Genomic DNA, 14,149 nt, shown 5'->3' with positions numbered 1-14,149 from the left:
ATACAATACAAAGATGTGAGTAACCCTCTTTGCCATCTCGAGCAACACAGTATAAAGAACACTGGAGGCAGTCAAAAAGAGAATGCTTGGGCATCTGAAAGAAAGATCACAATTTGGGGAGATATCTGTCTTCATTTGAAAACAAGTGCTCTTTAGAACCAGCAGGAATTTTCTTCAAGAGTCAGAAAAATTCTGACTGCATTAGTCCCTAACCAAATGCTATTATTAGTAACTAAGTTAAACAACTACTCATCATTAGCTCATCTCAAAGTACGATTAATGGTAACAGAATAATGTTGTGCCTCACCAATCGTTTTCTGTAAAATCCAACACTTGCAAGACACATGCAGTGGGAATATGTGCTCACAAGGCTACTAAGCTAAACATATAAATGACATGCCTCTGGAAGAGAGGCCCTAGCTCTTGTCCTTCCCGCTCTACATAAAGCAGGAAAACAGAGATGGACTTTCAGCAACACGATCAAGCAAGGAGGGATCATAATAACAGCTTTTGGAACAAATCAAGTCCATAATACATTGGGTGAGCAATTGGTTGATGGTTTGGGCTCAAAGAGTTGTAGTAAATGGGGTTATACCAATCAGCAGCCAGTCACCTGGGATTTCCCAGGGCTCAATTTTAGGACCGAAGCCCTTTAATGTTTTTACAAATTATCTGGATGCAGGAATTCAATGTACATTAAGTTTGCTGATGATACTAAACTAGGAGTTATAGACTCTCTTAAGGGTAGAGAGGCCTTACAGAGAGACCTGAATAAACTAGAGAGCTGGGCAATCACCAACTGTATTAAATTTAACAGCAGCAAGTGCCAGATTCTAGACCAGGGAGAGGAAAATCCTGGTTATATGTAGAAATTAAGGGACAAGAGGCTGGAGAGCAGCCCTGCAGATAGAAATCTGGGGCTTTGGGTTGATGGCAAGTTGCATACGAGCCAAAACAGCTAACTGTGTCCTGGAGTGCATCAAGCATAGCATAGTAAGCTAGTGAAGGAAGGTGACTGCCCCACTCTGCACTTCATTAGTGCAGCCCCATCTTGAGTACTGTGTGCAGTTTTGGGTGACTCAACAGAAGGACATCAGACTATTCAACTGTGCCCAAAGGGAGGTAGCTAGGATGGCAAAAGGTCTTGAGGACAAGACTTACCAGGAGCTGCTGAGGTTGCTTGGCTTGTTCAGTTTGGAGAAAAGAAGGCTGAAGACATCATCACAGTCTTCAACTTCCTCAAGGGGGGCAGTGGAAGGGGAAGTGCTGATCTCCTGTCTCTAGTGACCAGAGACAGGACATGAGGAAATGGAATGAAGCCACATCAGGGGAAGTTCAGATTAGACATTAGAAAAAAGTTCTTCACCAAGAGTCAGTGGTCAGTCACTAGAACAGGCTGCCCAAGGAAGTGGTCATGACATCAAGCCTGTCAGAGTTCAAGGAGTGTCTGGACAGCACTCTTGGTCATATGGTTTAGTATTAGGTAGTCCTGTGAGGAGCAGGGAGTTGGACGTGATGATCCTTATGGGTCCCTTCCAAGTTGAGATATTCTGTGATTCTATGGCTATTCCAGATTTTGACAGCCCCAACAGGCATCTTTAACTTTTTTATACCACAGCAAGCAAAGAAACTTACAAAGTACAGTGGGTATGAAAAACATTAATTATTGCTTCATAAAGAAATGGAGGGAACATCTGGGTTAAGCAAATAGTGACTTTTCAAGCATAGTATCAGGGAAGGGGGGAATGGGAGAGATAATCCACAGAGTTAAAAGACACACTAAGAGTTGAACAGAGGTTTCACCTCTTGCGCACGTATTAAAACATATGAGTAGAAAAACACGCGCATAGGCAGAACTCAGTCATGCTGGTAAGGAAATTAAGGCCCAGCCGTACATATGGATCTATTTTTTTTATCCCTTAGAACTGATATTTTGAGCATTTCTGTAAGATTTTTAGTAGCTTTGTCTAATCACTTCTAAACAACCAACAATCCTCAGAACAACACTCACTGGGTCTGCAAACTATACATTGAGATATAAGAATATGTAGTTTTCCCAGAAAGATAAATACATTTAGTAATTTCTACTGTTCAGACTGTCCCCAAGTGCAGCCAGAATTCTTACAGTATTACAAAACTAATTCTGTATTCCTAGTAGATATAGACATAGTGTTCTTGCTCAGATATTGGAAAGAATAAATGATAAACTGAATGGCAAATAAATAAAAAAAATAGTATTTGTTTGGTAAAAACTGTATGTCAAAGCTAAAGTAGATGATAATGGCTGCACTTACAGATATGCACAATGATCCAAAAACAAAAAAAACCCACAACCAAATGACAAACAATCAAGGCTATACCCAACTCTCAGATTCCAGAGTAGCTACTGATTTCAGTTAAAATCTGTGGAATTCTTAATGTGTCTGAAGTAATGCATACGCACTTATCAAGTCTTATTACTATCAGTCACAATTCCAATTAAAGGCTACTTTTACTACCTTCAGTTCAAAATGAAATAACGTTTGGATATCAGAAACTGTGGTAGCAAAAGAAGCTACTTCTGTCCCAGCATAAGTGATCTAAGCGGGCATTGCCCACCTTTTCAACTACGAAGATTCTATAGGGTTGGTTTGTCTTTAAACAAAAAATATCCTTTAAAAAAGTTCCCAAAATGTTTCTCCAGCTGCAAATTAATGCTTTTGTAACTATTTTCACGTGTGATGACTCAGCAACCTAAAGGAAGAAGAAAGAGCACAGTACAAGATCCCATTTCTCTATCCTCAGAAAATGAACATGCAACTGCCAGCGATGACACTTCAGCAGATTCCATTTGATTATGTCCCATACTACTGATCAAAATGGTGCATGAGGAGGTGGTTACCCAAATTAACAGAGGTGAGGAATGCATTGGAAAGAAAGACTTCTGTTCAAGACAGTAACTTTATTTCAAAATTATTTACACTTTGTACTTGTAAGCCTTTGGCACACTCTGTTTAATGTATTTACATAAACTCAATTTTTCAAATGTAAAAACTCAAATATGAAGACATTTTACCCCACCTTTACAGTCCTGTAAAGGAAAACAGTCACAATAGTTGTCCCTGCTGTAATTCATTGTGCACAATGTTTCCTCTAAGGTGCATTCCTTTAAACTTGCTAAGAGAGAGGTTTTTTGAGAGTGTTTCCAATCTTCCAGCTGCTATAATACACACTGAAAACAGATTAATTTCTCCCTATTATCCTAAAATAGACTGAAATTGTTTGGAAGACATGAAAAGACCACCTTGTAACAGCAAATCAATTTCAAGAGTGAAAAAAAGTGAGGATTTCAGTCTTGCTGTATTTCCCCCTTATTGCTGGTGGTTCAGTTTTCAAGGCTCACGCTTCTTAGCTGGCCACTCTAACATCTTATGCGCTGCCTCTTAATTGAATGTGCTAAAAGAAAGTCCTCCTACAGCACATTAGGATGTGGCTTAGCCTGGAAGTCAAACCAAGAAATTATGCAAAGCTGTCTTAAAGTGAAATCTATAACTGCCAGACTTAAATACTAATCTCTCTTCACAAAGATCAGTCTCCCTACAGTGGAGAAATACAGTGCACATGCGTGCTGCCTTGGAAAAACACTTCACCTTCACATACAGGAACATTTCCAGCCTTCTACAAACACGAGTGTCATCATGACAAAGACACCAACCCTAAGCAAGTATTGACAATGGCTGTCCAAGCACTGGTTCATTTTAAACTGATGCCATGCCTCTGTCTTTCAGCCTCTGGTTCATCAGTATTCTGTGCACCTACTCCAAAGAACCACTTGGGAAACATAAGCCAGATGATCCTAACTGAACTGTGACTTCTTCACAGACACACACAGCTGCAGCAAACACCACAGCCCATTTCTGTGATACCACTGCATTTGTAAGTGCCAACTAAAACCATTCCCCAAGCTACATATTACTAACTGACACAAACAATTATCAAGCATCCACCAGGACAGAGAACACAAAAAAGCGGAGTTCAAGTTTGGCACTGCCAGAAGGACCACCACAACAATGACACCACTTTGGTTTATGCTTGAGAATATATGTACAGGGCACATCTCCTTGTACTAGGGCCAAATTATGAGTCAGGAAGTATTTTGACTGAATTTTGAGACAGCTATCCTAAGAGATGGAGGGTATGAAACCAATAGTATATTAACCACCTCTATGTCAAGCTGAAGTGACAGCCCTCAACATTTGTCATCCTTCAGCTGGCAGTAACCAGTCATACAGCAGTGAAGGTGCAAACATTAAAGGAGCATTTGATAAAAAGCAGCAGAAAAGTTGACAGTATAGAGACTTTCCAGAGAACACTTAACAGTATTTTTCATAGTAATGCCCTTGAACATTACCTAGATGAAAACTCGGTGACTGGAGAATATTAATACACAGACTATGGAGTTTATCCTTTTAATCCTCTGTGGCCATACCGTTGTGCTTAGGTATCAAGGCTTCTCCTAAGAACATCAAGGGACTCAGAACAGGAGCTTACTCAGAGGGTATGAGCATAGGGTGGGGAGGAAGAGGAAGGATGCCTTCAAGCAGCTGGTTCTCATATTCTTAAGAGATTATCAGAGGTGCCAGCAAAAGGAAATACCACCTCAACTTAAGATGCATACACTTTGACTTTCAGCACTCCAGCCCTCCATGAAAACCCTGCTATCATCCAGTTGAAACACTGACATATAGGAAACCTTACACCATTCCCCAGCAACACAATTAGTACTACCAGCGCAAGAGAGGCCTTCATCTGTAGCCAGCTATGCTTTTGCTGTACATGATCTTAATCACAGAAATATCTTTTTTAGGGGGTTTAGTTAGTGCCCTTCAAATTATAGGGTGCTGTTGTGCTTTCAGATATGCATTCACAAATCTGTCACTGCAATGGCAGCCACACTTCTGATAAAAGATTTTGGCCTCTAACTTTCAATATATTTTCCTGGTTTCAAAATGCCTTCTGTGTTCCCCATTCCTATCCCTCTCTCCACACACACAGTTTTAGAAAAGATCTTTTGAATGGCAGATTTTCAGCATAACCTTGAGCGCAGTGTGCCAAGAACGAGTTTATACTTATGGAAGGAACCTCATTCATAGGCTAAAAATTCAAAATATCTTGAGGTATGATTTTTCTCTCTGCTATTATATTCAGAGAGGGATATTGAAAACATTTAAGTGGAAGGAAAAATAAATGGATTTTTCTTAAGACAGAACAAGCTGCAAATGGCAGAACAAAAACCCACTTTCAGAACATTCCAAAAACCAAATCTTCCCAGTTTTTCACCTCCATTATTGCACTTTAGTCCTTCCATTTATTATTTTGCTTTCATCGTATCACTGACAATTATAAGAATATATGTTTCTAGTAAAAAAAGTTTACATGGGCATATAACAGCTTCATATTTCCTAAAAAAAAAAAAAAAAAAAAAAAAAGAAAAACTCACCAAGCATCGCCATCTGTTTCAAAGCTTTCCAAGCACAAGAAGAAACAGTTTTCACCAAACATGCATGCAATATTTACAACTGCATGTAAAACCCTGCTCCTAAAAACATGTATCTGCACATATAAACAAGAATCAATTTTAATACAACAAAGACTGAAAAAATAAAGGAAAAAAAAAAAAAACAAAAGTCAGAAGAACAGGGAAGAAGCAGAAAGAATACTTTTTTCTAGTGTGCGTCACAGACAAGACCATATTGCAACATATTGTAAAAGCTGTTCTAAACAGGGCATAATGGTCAGGTTTTCTTCATGAACACAAAGGATGGGACAAGTGTTTTACTTCACAAACAAGGAAGCTGTAGCTTGCCTACTATGAGCTAGGCAACCTATGGAAATATTTAAATAGTGCCTAAGCTCACACAATATACATGTATGCATTAGCAATTTTTTGCACTACACGTTTGCATATTTACAGAACATCACATATTTAACTGGGGAGATTATTCACATGAGGTTGCTTGCACTTAATCACAAAATTAAGGCAGATCCAACTATTTGTCGAGCCAGGACTGACTAGACACGGCAGTTGTGAACCACATGGAATGAAATACTCGATAATGATGGCCTAGACACATTTGCTCCAGATCCCAGAAACATGACTAAGATGATCTCTTGGGGCATGAGCCCAACCTGTATTTCTAACGTTGTTCAAGTCTACATAGAGAAAAAAATGGCTGTATTTGCATGAAAGGCATGTATAAATCCTGCATTTTTAAATTGGGCACCCAGTTCTGAAGATTTTTTTCTGATGTTTATTGTTATTAAGCAATCACAAACAGCTTCTTCTGCTGAAGTTAACCTCATTTAAAGACCCGAGCAGATGAATTTAAGTAGGCATTGCTCTACTGTAAATCTAACCAGTAAAAACCTGATGGTCCACAAGCTTCCAACAAGCAAGCCTGCAGTATCATGTTCACTATAGCGTGTATTATCTAACTACAAACTGCAGCTTTAATTGTATAGAACGAAAAGAGTTTCTTCAAGCCTGTATTATTCTATGCCTTCTTACATCTTCTTAATAGTTCTAAGCAAGCAATCATGTTCCTTTTCTGTGGCTGACTTGGAAATCAGCTAAAACAATGAAGGGGAAAATCGGTCTGCATAGACCAGCCTTCCTGAAGAGGCTGTAGTTAGCAGTATGACTCGAGTTCTGTGCATGTTAAAGTAAGATGGATGGTTTCACAGGGTTGGTAACTTGAACATATTAATTATGTGATTCTACCTGATAACCTAAAAGGCCCTAAAAGACAGTTTTTATAAGTTGTGCTGTTTTCAAAGCTAGGCAATTTTTATTGTGCTACCTATACAAAAAATGGACAGGAAGGCTGCAGCCAGTAAACCTATAAGGGAGTGAGAAGGAGGATGAGTGCCGTATGAAGGTGCAGCAGTGTTGTTCTGGCAACACATTCCCGAGAACACACTAACCTTTAAGGAAAAGGGCATGGATGAGTATTTCTGCACAGAACTCAGTTATCCAAGCTTTAAATACTCTTCAAATAAATACATGCATATAATTAATGATTTAAGAAAGAAAAAAGAAAGACCCCACAAACTAAAAACATTGCTCCAGAAGTGAGCTTAATGGACGCTCCTCTTGCTGCAAGACTCACAGTACTTGAACTGCTTAGACACTTCAGCAGTTTGAGATGGACAGGTGCCACATGTAAGGAAAGGTAAGAACATATTATATTCTTATATTAATATTAATCTCATAGCATAAAAAAGTTAATGCAGATAACCAAACCTTCCTTTCAATATGCCTTGTTTGACAAAACAGCAAGTTAAATAAATTTTCATTCAAGTCATAGAAAAACCTTTCATTAATAACACTTTTGCGGCCACATCAACTCCACTGACATCAGTAAGATTAAAAAAGACAAAAATCTGGTGCAGTCTGCTGTCAATCAGTTCTCCTTTGAGCCACATAATGTTTCATTCATCATGTTGTTCACCCTACCTCCCTACCCAGAGGGAAGGGAATTAAAAGGTCACATCTTATCCAGTAAAAAATATTTAGCTATTCTGGGGCATGGGGGAAAAGTACCTCTAATCGTTCATCCAAACAAGACAACAGACTACCCAGAAGGTTGCATGCTGCTGCACATCAATAAACATCTTTATCTAGGAACTGAAACGAAAAATATCAAACCAGCGAAGGTATGAAAGGGGAACTCAAAGCCCTGTCAGAAAAATTACAAAATCAGAGCTGAGCACTGCATTCAGCAAATAGATGATACAGACATGGCAGAAATAAGTAGTGCTGGGAGCTAGGTTCAGATAGTGCACTCTGAAATTTCAAATAGCATGGAAAAACATTTTGGATACATTCTACATCTGTACTTTCTTTTGGGTATCTGTAGCTCCCCTTTACTCTTCAGTCTTTAGAGAGCCACTTCATTATAAACATAACTTGAAACAAACAAGTAATACCTTACTGATACCTATTTCAGAATTCTTTTAATCACAGAGATTGATTTCTTCTCCATTCTCTCAGCCTCACTAATCAAAATGCTCCAGGAAATAGTCCTTATGGAACATGTGGAAGTAAGAAAGAGTGCCTAAGTTGTACTTCCACTGCATGTCAAAACAAACATTAGGTGCTTAAAAGGACAAAACCAATACTGGGATTCTAGAAAATTACACTGATTTTTACCATCCATGCTGCTACCAAAATACATATAACAGATGCATCATCCTACTGAAGAACCGTAGCTGTAGAACACAGTTTTCCCAGCAGAATAAAACTAACTACTATTCTCTATTCCTCCCCCCCAAAAAATAAACCTTGGCTTATGGCATTTTGTCTCCTGAATGAACGGGTTTATATACACACAACTACACTGAAACAAGCTGTATAACCTCATCACAGCAAATTGACAGTGAAATAGGAGGTACTTCAAATGCCAAACCATAAAGCTCTTAGAGACTAGAACAGAGAATCAAGAAGACATGATTACAAAACCAGCACCAAACAGCTGGCTAAGAAAGAAGAATGGTGACAGCATCCATGCCTGGAAAGAGTTTGAAGTCACAGGTATCCAAACACAAGAGGAGAAAAATTTTGGGTTCTTGATGGGAAAGATACAGAGAGAGAGAGCAAAGGAAAAAGCCTTCCTTTGACACAAAGAAAGTAAAGGTAAATTTATTTGATCAACTTTGCTAGGTACCCATCAGTGACGTTTAGCTAATGTTCTGGGGGGAAAAAGAGGTAAAACCAAGCCAACCAACAGAAAACCCCATCATTTTACATGCAAGCTACAGTGAACAGACATATACAGTGTGTCACAGCAGTTAGAGATAAAAAACATCTCTGCTGTTATGCAACACATCCTTTGTCAATGCAGAATTAAAGAAATGTATGGCACATTGGCTTTCCTACTTATATAATGCTGCTTGCTGCTTCCCTCCCCCCATTCCTTTTTTTTTTTTTTCTTAAGGAATAAATTCATTATAAAGGTCTTCCTCAAAAGAGAAGAGGGGTAAAGAAATTAATGGCTTCCCCAAACTGGCCTAAACAGACATGCAAAACCATAGATAATCACTTGCTATCCCTCCTACTGACCAAGTATGAACTTTCTGTACTAACAGACTTGACTCCTGCCAACATCATCCGACTCCAGTTCCGAGGATCATTTACAGAATGAGACATCGTGGCACATGACCACAAGTATCAAAACTGGACCCTTACAATGCATAAAGGATCGATTCACCAAAAAATGTAGGCATATATTAATTTCTGTTGAAGTCTACAAGTCCTAGGCATGAATGTTTCCTGGAAGAGGAAAGTCTGAAGAATCTACCAAAAGCTAAGAATTTCTTAAAACTCTACTGAATTAGGAGTAACCCTGGGCTTTCTGTACATGTTACTCTTTCCACAACAGTGTAATTCTTGGCACTAGGTAAGAAGTATCCAGCACTGTGCTTGACTGTTCCTCATAAAAGCTGATTATGCTCCCACAGCCATTTAACGGAACGTATGAAATACTCACCTACACACCTACTTTTTTTTGTTCATATTTTACAGTATAGAAACATTAAGTTACAATAAATAATAAATCTGGCAAAGGAACAGTAATTTATTACTTTAAAAATAATTATAGCCACTCAATTTGTGCCCTGGTCGCATGTGCAGAAGGCTAACTGCCAGCAGTGACTGCAGCACCAGTCGCAAGCATGGGATTTAAGCTGGCACTCTTGTTAGAGCTGAGGTAATTTAAGAGGAATGTCAGCATGCATTTACTTTTCAAACTTTATTACTCTGCTTTAAGAGGAGAAAGAATGCCTGCTATTGTCATTTTTTAAATATTTACAAAATCTTTGGTATCTGGCTTTAGTCCTGCAGAATTAAATTCAAAACTCTAATATCTCCTCGCATTGTGTTTGTAAGGAAATAGAAAATAATAATTACAAAAAAAACCAAACAAACAAACAACCCATATTTAGTGAATACAACGTTTTTAAAGAGAAATATGAACCATTCTTCACTCTAGACAAAGTTCAAGGCTAGTGTTGAATTAAAAGGAGCCACATGTAGACAGCTCTGCAAGCAATGAGCAGTTGTGAATTTGTCTGCCTTTGGTACCCAAGCCATTCAAACCTACTTTCCTTTGAATGTGCACGTTCCTGCCATGGGATGAACATCCCAAGCTACTGGGTTCTACACCAGTTGCATAACTTTAATCCTAAATCAGAGGCCATGTTCTCACCACCCTGTCAGCAGACTGAATTCCCCTCTCTTCTTTTGGTAGAGAACAATGTAACCTATTTTTAAATAATCTTTACTTCTCTTTAAAGAGTAGGATAATGGAAACTGACTCAGTAGCCACTTGGCAGCAACCTTTTCTCACAGCATAGGGATGTTTCAAAAATCAGCTCTGTACTATAAAGGCCTCCAGAAGTCATCTCTAACAGACATGTATTTTATTATTACAGAAATCCAGGGAAGAAATGAAGAAGCTGAGCAGAATAAAGCAGCACCATGGGAACCATGTGAGAAGTAAAGAGGCAATGTACTCTTTGGCTTCACAAATAGCAGGCAACAGAAAAAAACACTTGATACCTTTCCTATTAAACCAAATGCTTTTCTAAACACAGTAGTCCAAATTTGTAATAGGAGTAGTAAGGATGAAAATAAAAGCCCATCCTGTCCAGTTGAAAAGGAATTCTAACAAAGTGAGCCAAATGAAGTAACAACAGTTTATTTGCTCTATCCCATCCTGTTCTGATTAATGCCTGCTATTAGGAAGGCACGCTCCTCAGGTGGTGGTGCCACTCAGCCCATCTTGTCTCAGACAAGGCTCTCAAGAAGATGCCATTTTGAGGTAGACACCTGTCCACTGGCAACAAGCATGAGCGCACCAACTCATTTTAAGCTGTCCAACATGAGGCTATCACATGGCAGCATCTTTCAGCCACTACAAAACTTGCTTCCAAACTGAAATAGCCACCCGGAGGTGAAAAGCTCCATATCACATTTCTACCCCCCATACCAGCTAGTCCTCTCTGTAATTTAGGTTTTTTATTGTAACAATTTATATAATTTTTCCTGATCTTATGAGTCTTGCTCCCTTGAAGAGGTTTCCCAGATCACTTAATTTTTACTTTCATCTAGCAAGGATTTTTTTCCAATGCATGTGAGAACTATTCTGTTACTCATTATCTATTTGGTAAAACATACTTCTTAAGGAAAAAGGTCAGATAAAAATTGGTATAATGTGGAGCTCTAGTGGCAGTGGGGAAGAAAAGCAGTGCGTAACACCAGCTACGAAAAAGTCCATACTGACCTTTAGTATGAAAACAGTAACTGAAACATTGTAGCAGATTAATTTAAATAAGGAGGCATAGAAGGAAGAGAGCTTTGCATCAAATTCAACACTGTTTCAGGCTCACAGAACACTTCTTTGCATACAACACGACCATCAACCCTTGTTTTTAGTGCACAAACATGAATCTTGTAATTTATTGCAGTTAAGCAACCGAAAAAATAAGATGAACACTGTATGCTCATGTTAGCCATAAAGGAGAACATTATACAGAGGGCAGGAAACCAACGTTCCTTACCAAAACTGTCTGGGAATTGAGTAATTCTATGCACCCTTTTAAAACAGTCCTAGTCACATATACTGTCCTTTTCATGTTAGCCATGGTAACTCTTCTAGCAGCCAGTACTCTCCTCCCAGTTGTAGCATCATCAAAATACTGAACCAATCATTGTAGTCAGCTTAACACCTAGACTCAGTACTCTTTTCAGACTGATGAGTTTAGCAGGAATCACATCCTAAACTGGAAAAGCTTCTTCCTTATACACACAGTACTACCACACATCCTATTGGCATACAAAATGAGCTCAATGCTTGTTGACATTTGATGTTCCACCTGTAAATGGGATGTTTTTTCATATAGAGTGGCAGGATACATCAAGCACACAGTGCATCTAGTGTACTTCATCACACAGAGGATGCTGGAATTCCCACATCACCCTGTGAAATACTGGTATTATTTCCTTAACTTTTAATATACCATTTGAACTTGGGTATATATTAGCAGAAGTTTATAAACAATAATGATAGTTTAATGGCTAAAACAATATCAGTAGTTATCACACTGCCAAAAAGAAGCATGAAAAACATAGGAAATGTTGCAGTGTGTGCGTATGAGCAACCGATCCCAGTATTAGGAGGCCTGTTTCCAAAGTCAATCAACATCACTGGTTGCATAAACAGTTCTGAACCTTCTTGTATGAAACCTGCAATCCCTTGCTAGGGAAACTGCTTTCATCCAAGACTACAGATAAACGAGACTGAAAAGCTCTTGTATATATTACTGCTAACTTGCAACAGACTCGTTACATTCCATGTTATAAATTGTTCAATATTTCTGCTAGTAACTCTTGTTCCATATCCCAAGCTAAGCACACAATACCTTGATTCAGTACTGCCTTATCTGAGGGAGAACATATTCCTTCTTGCTGGGATAGATCATTAACTTCTTTGTAAGTGTTATTGTTTGGCATCACCCAGCCCAACCAAGGCTTTTTAACTAGCAGTAATTCCAACCTAGCGTCACAGTGGAAGCAGGCGATTCTGCGCTTTGTAGAGGTGTTGATTGAAGAGGTATCCCCCAGATCTGACTTGGGTGTATATGAAAAACACGGGATACCAAGCCCCTCCCCATCCTCCCCCTCCGAGTGACAAGCCTCAGAGAGGCGATTTCCGCGCTGTGTCCGTTACCTGGCGGGCAGTTGCACTCTGGAGGCGCTTCTCTCGCTACTCGTATTTTCGCCAAATGCTCGTAGGATTTCTGAGGGGGAGAGAAGCGAAGTGAGGGCCCCCGGGAGCTCACCCACCGCAACCAGCACTCCCGGCCGGCGGGGGCGCGAGCCGGCAGCTCGCGCTATCCCACGGGCTGCGCTCCCTGCCACGGCTTCCCCCCTTGGCCTCCACCCGCGGTACCTCGCTGTCCTCTGCACCCCCACAACAGCAAAACGGAGCCCGACGCCACTGGCTCTCCCCTAGCCTCCGCCGCAAGTGCCCCCCAGCCCCGCACGAGAACAGCGCCCAGCGTTGGGGGTACCCCAACCCAAAGCCCCCGACCCGCCAGCCCCAGCAGCCGGGCCCCCCCTCCGACCTCCACCTCAAGCACTCTACTCCCCAGGCTCAGCCGCCACCCGGGGGTGCGGGCTCCATTTCCCCACTCCCCCCGCCCCTCCCGCCCGCGGAGCAGCTCCGGTCGCCTCTCACCGCTTCAGGCGGCACTCCTATCGTCCCGCACGCATGGCCCCCGACCCCCGGCACACTCGCTGCCCGAGAGCGGCCACCCGCGCCCCGCACACCTGGGCGAGAAGCCGCTCCACTTTCTCCTGCATCATCGCGTTCAGCTGCTCCAGGGAGAAGCCGGGCAGCGGCGGGAGCGGGGCAGCGGTAGAGAAGCCCCCTCGGGCGTCCTCGATGGCCGCGACCCTGGCCTGGAGGTCGCTGGTCCGCACACCCAGGTAGACGCAGGAGGCGGCAGCCAGCGCGGAGAGGAGAGCCGCCAGCGCCGAGCCGCACGGCCCGGCCCACCGCGGGCAGCAATCCCCGCCGCCGCCGCGCTGCCCGCTGCCATCCCGTCCTGCGGCTCCGCGGCTCTTCACCAGAGCGCCTTTACACCCTTCAGCTGCGGCAGCTCTGATTTCCTTTCCTCCGCCCCCCATGGAGGCAATTAGTTTACGAACAGCGGCAACAAAAAACAGTAACAATAAAGTACGAGAAAAATAAATAGCGAAAAGGACAAAATAATAGTAACGATTAAAAAAAATAGCGGTAAGTAGAAGGAATGCCCTCAACCGGCTCGCACACTTTCAAGGCGAGAGAGCAGCCCGCACCGCACGCCGCCCGGCAGCGGGTCTCCACTCAGCCCCACAGCAGGGGCGACGGGGAAGGAGGTGATGGGAGGGGGGCGAGGAGCCAAAAGCCGGCAGCAGGGCTGGGCGAGGGGCGAGCCCCCGCGGCTTCCACCCGCTCTTCGGAGGGAGCAGCGTGCTCTGCTAGCGGTTTGCCACTTGTCAGAGAGGTTTTCAGACGCGGGGCGGGAAGCGTTATGTGTGTGTGCATCCCCCCTCCTTCTCCTCCTC

The 14,149-nt window shown here is 41.7% G+C and overlaps 1 protein-coding gene across 1 annotated transcript in view; it reads right to left on the bottom strand.

Moving 5' to 3' along the window:
• Nucleotides 1-13,729, bottom strand: part of COL25A1 (collagen type XXV alpha 1 chain) — a 34,089-nt gene extending 20,360 nt beyond the window's left edge. The window contains exons 1-2 of the mRNA XM_065664403.1: nt 13,370-13,729; nt 12,768-12,837 (exon numbers count right to left, since the gene is read on the bottom strand). Of these exons, the coding sequence (XP_065520475.1) occupies nt 12,768-12,837; nt 13,370-13,729 (430 nt within the window). The remainder of the gene's footprint in view (nt 1-12,767; nt 12,838-13,369) is intronic.
• Nucleotides 13,730-14,149: the final 420 nt, after the last annotated feature.

Source organism: Lathamus discolor, chromosome 1 (genome assembly GCF_037157495.1).
Source record: "Lathamus discolor isolate bLatDis1 chromosome 1, bLatDis1.hap1, whole genome shotgun sequence".
Lineage (NCBI taxonomy): Eukaryota > Metazoa > Chordata > Aves > Psittaciformes > Psittacidae > Lathamus > Lathamus discolor.
The sequence above is the reverse complement of the archived record's forward strand: the minus strand, read 5'-3'. Positions and strand labels throughout refer to the sequence as shown.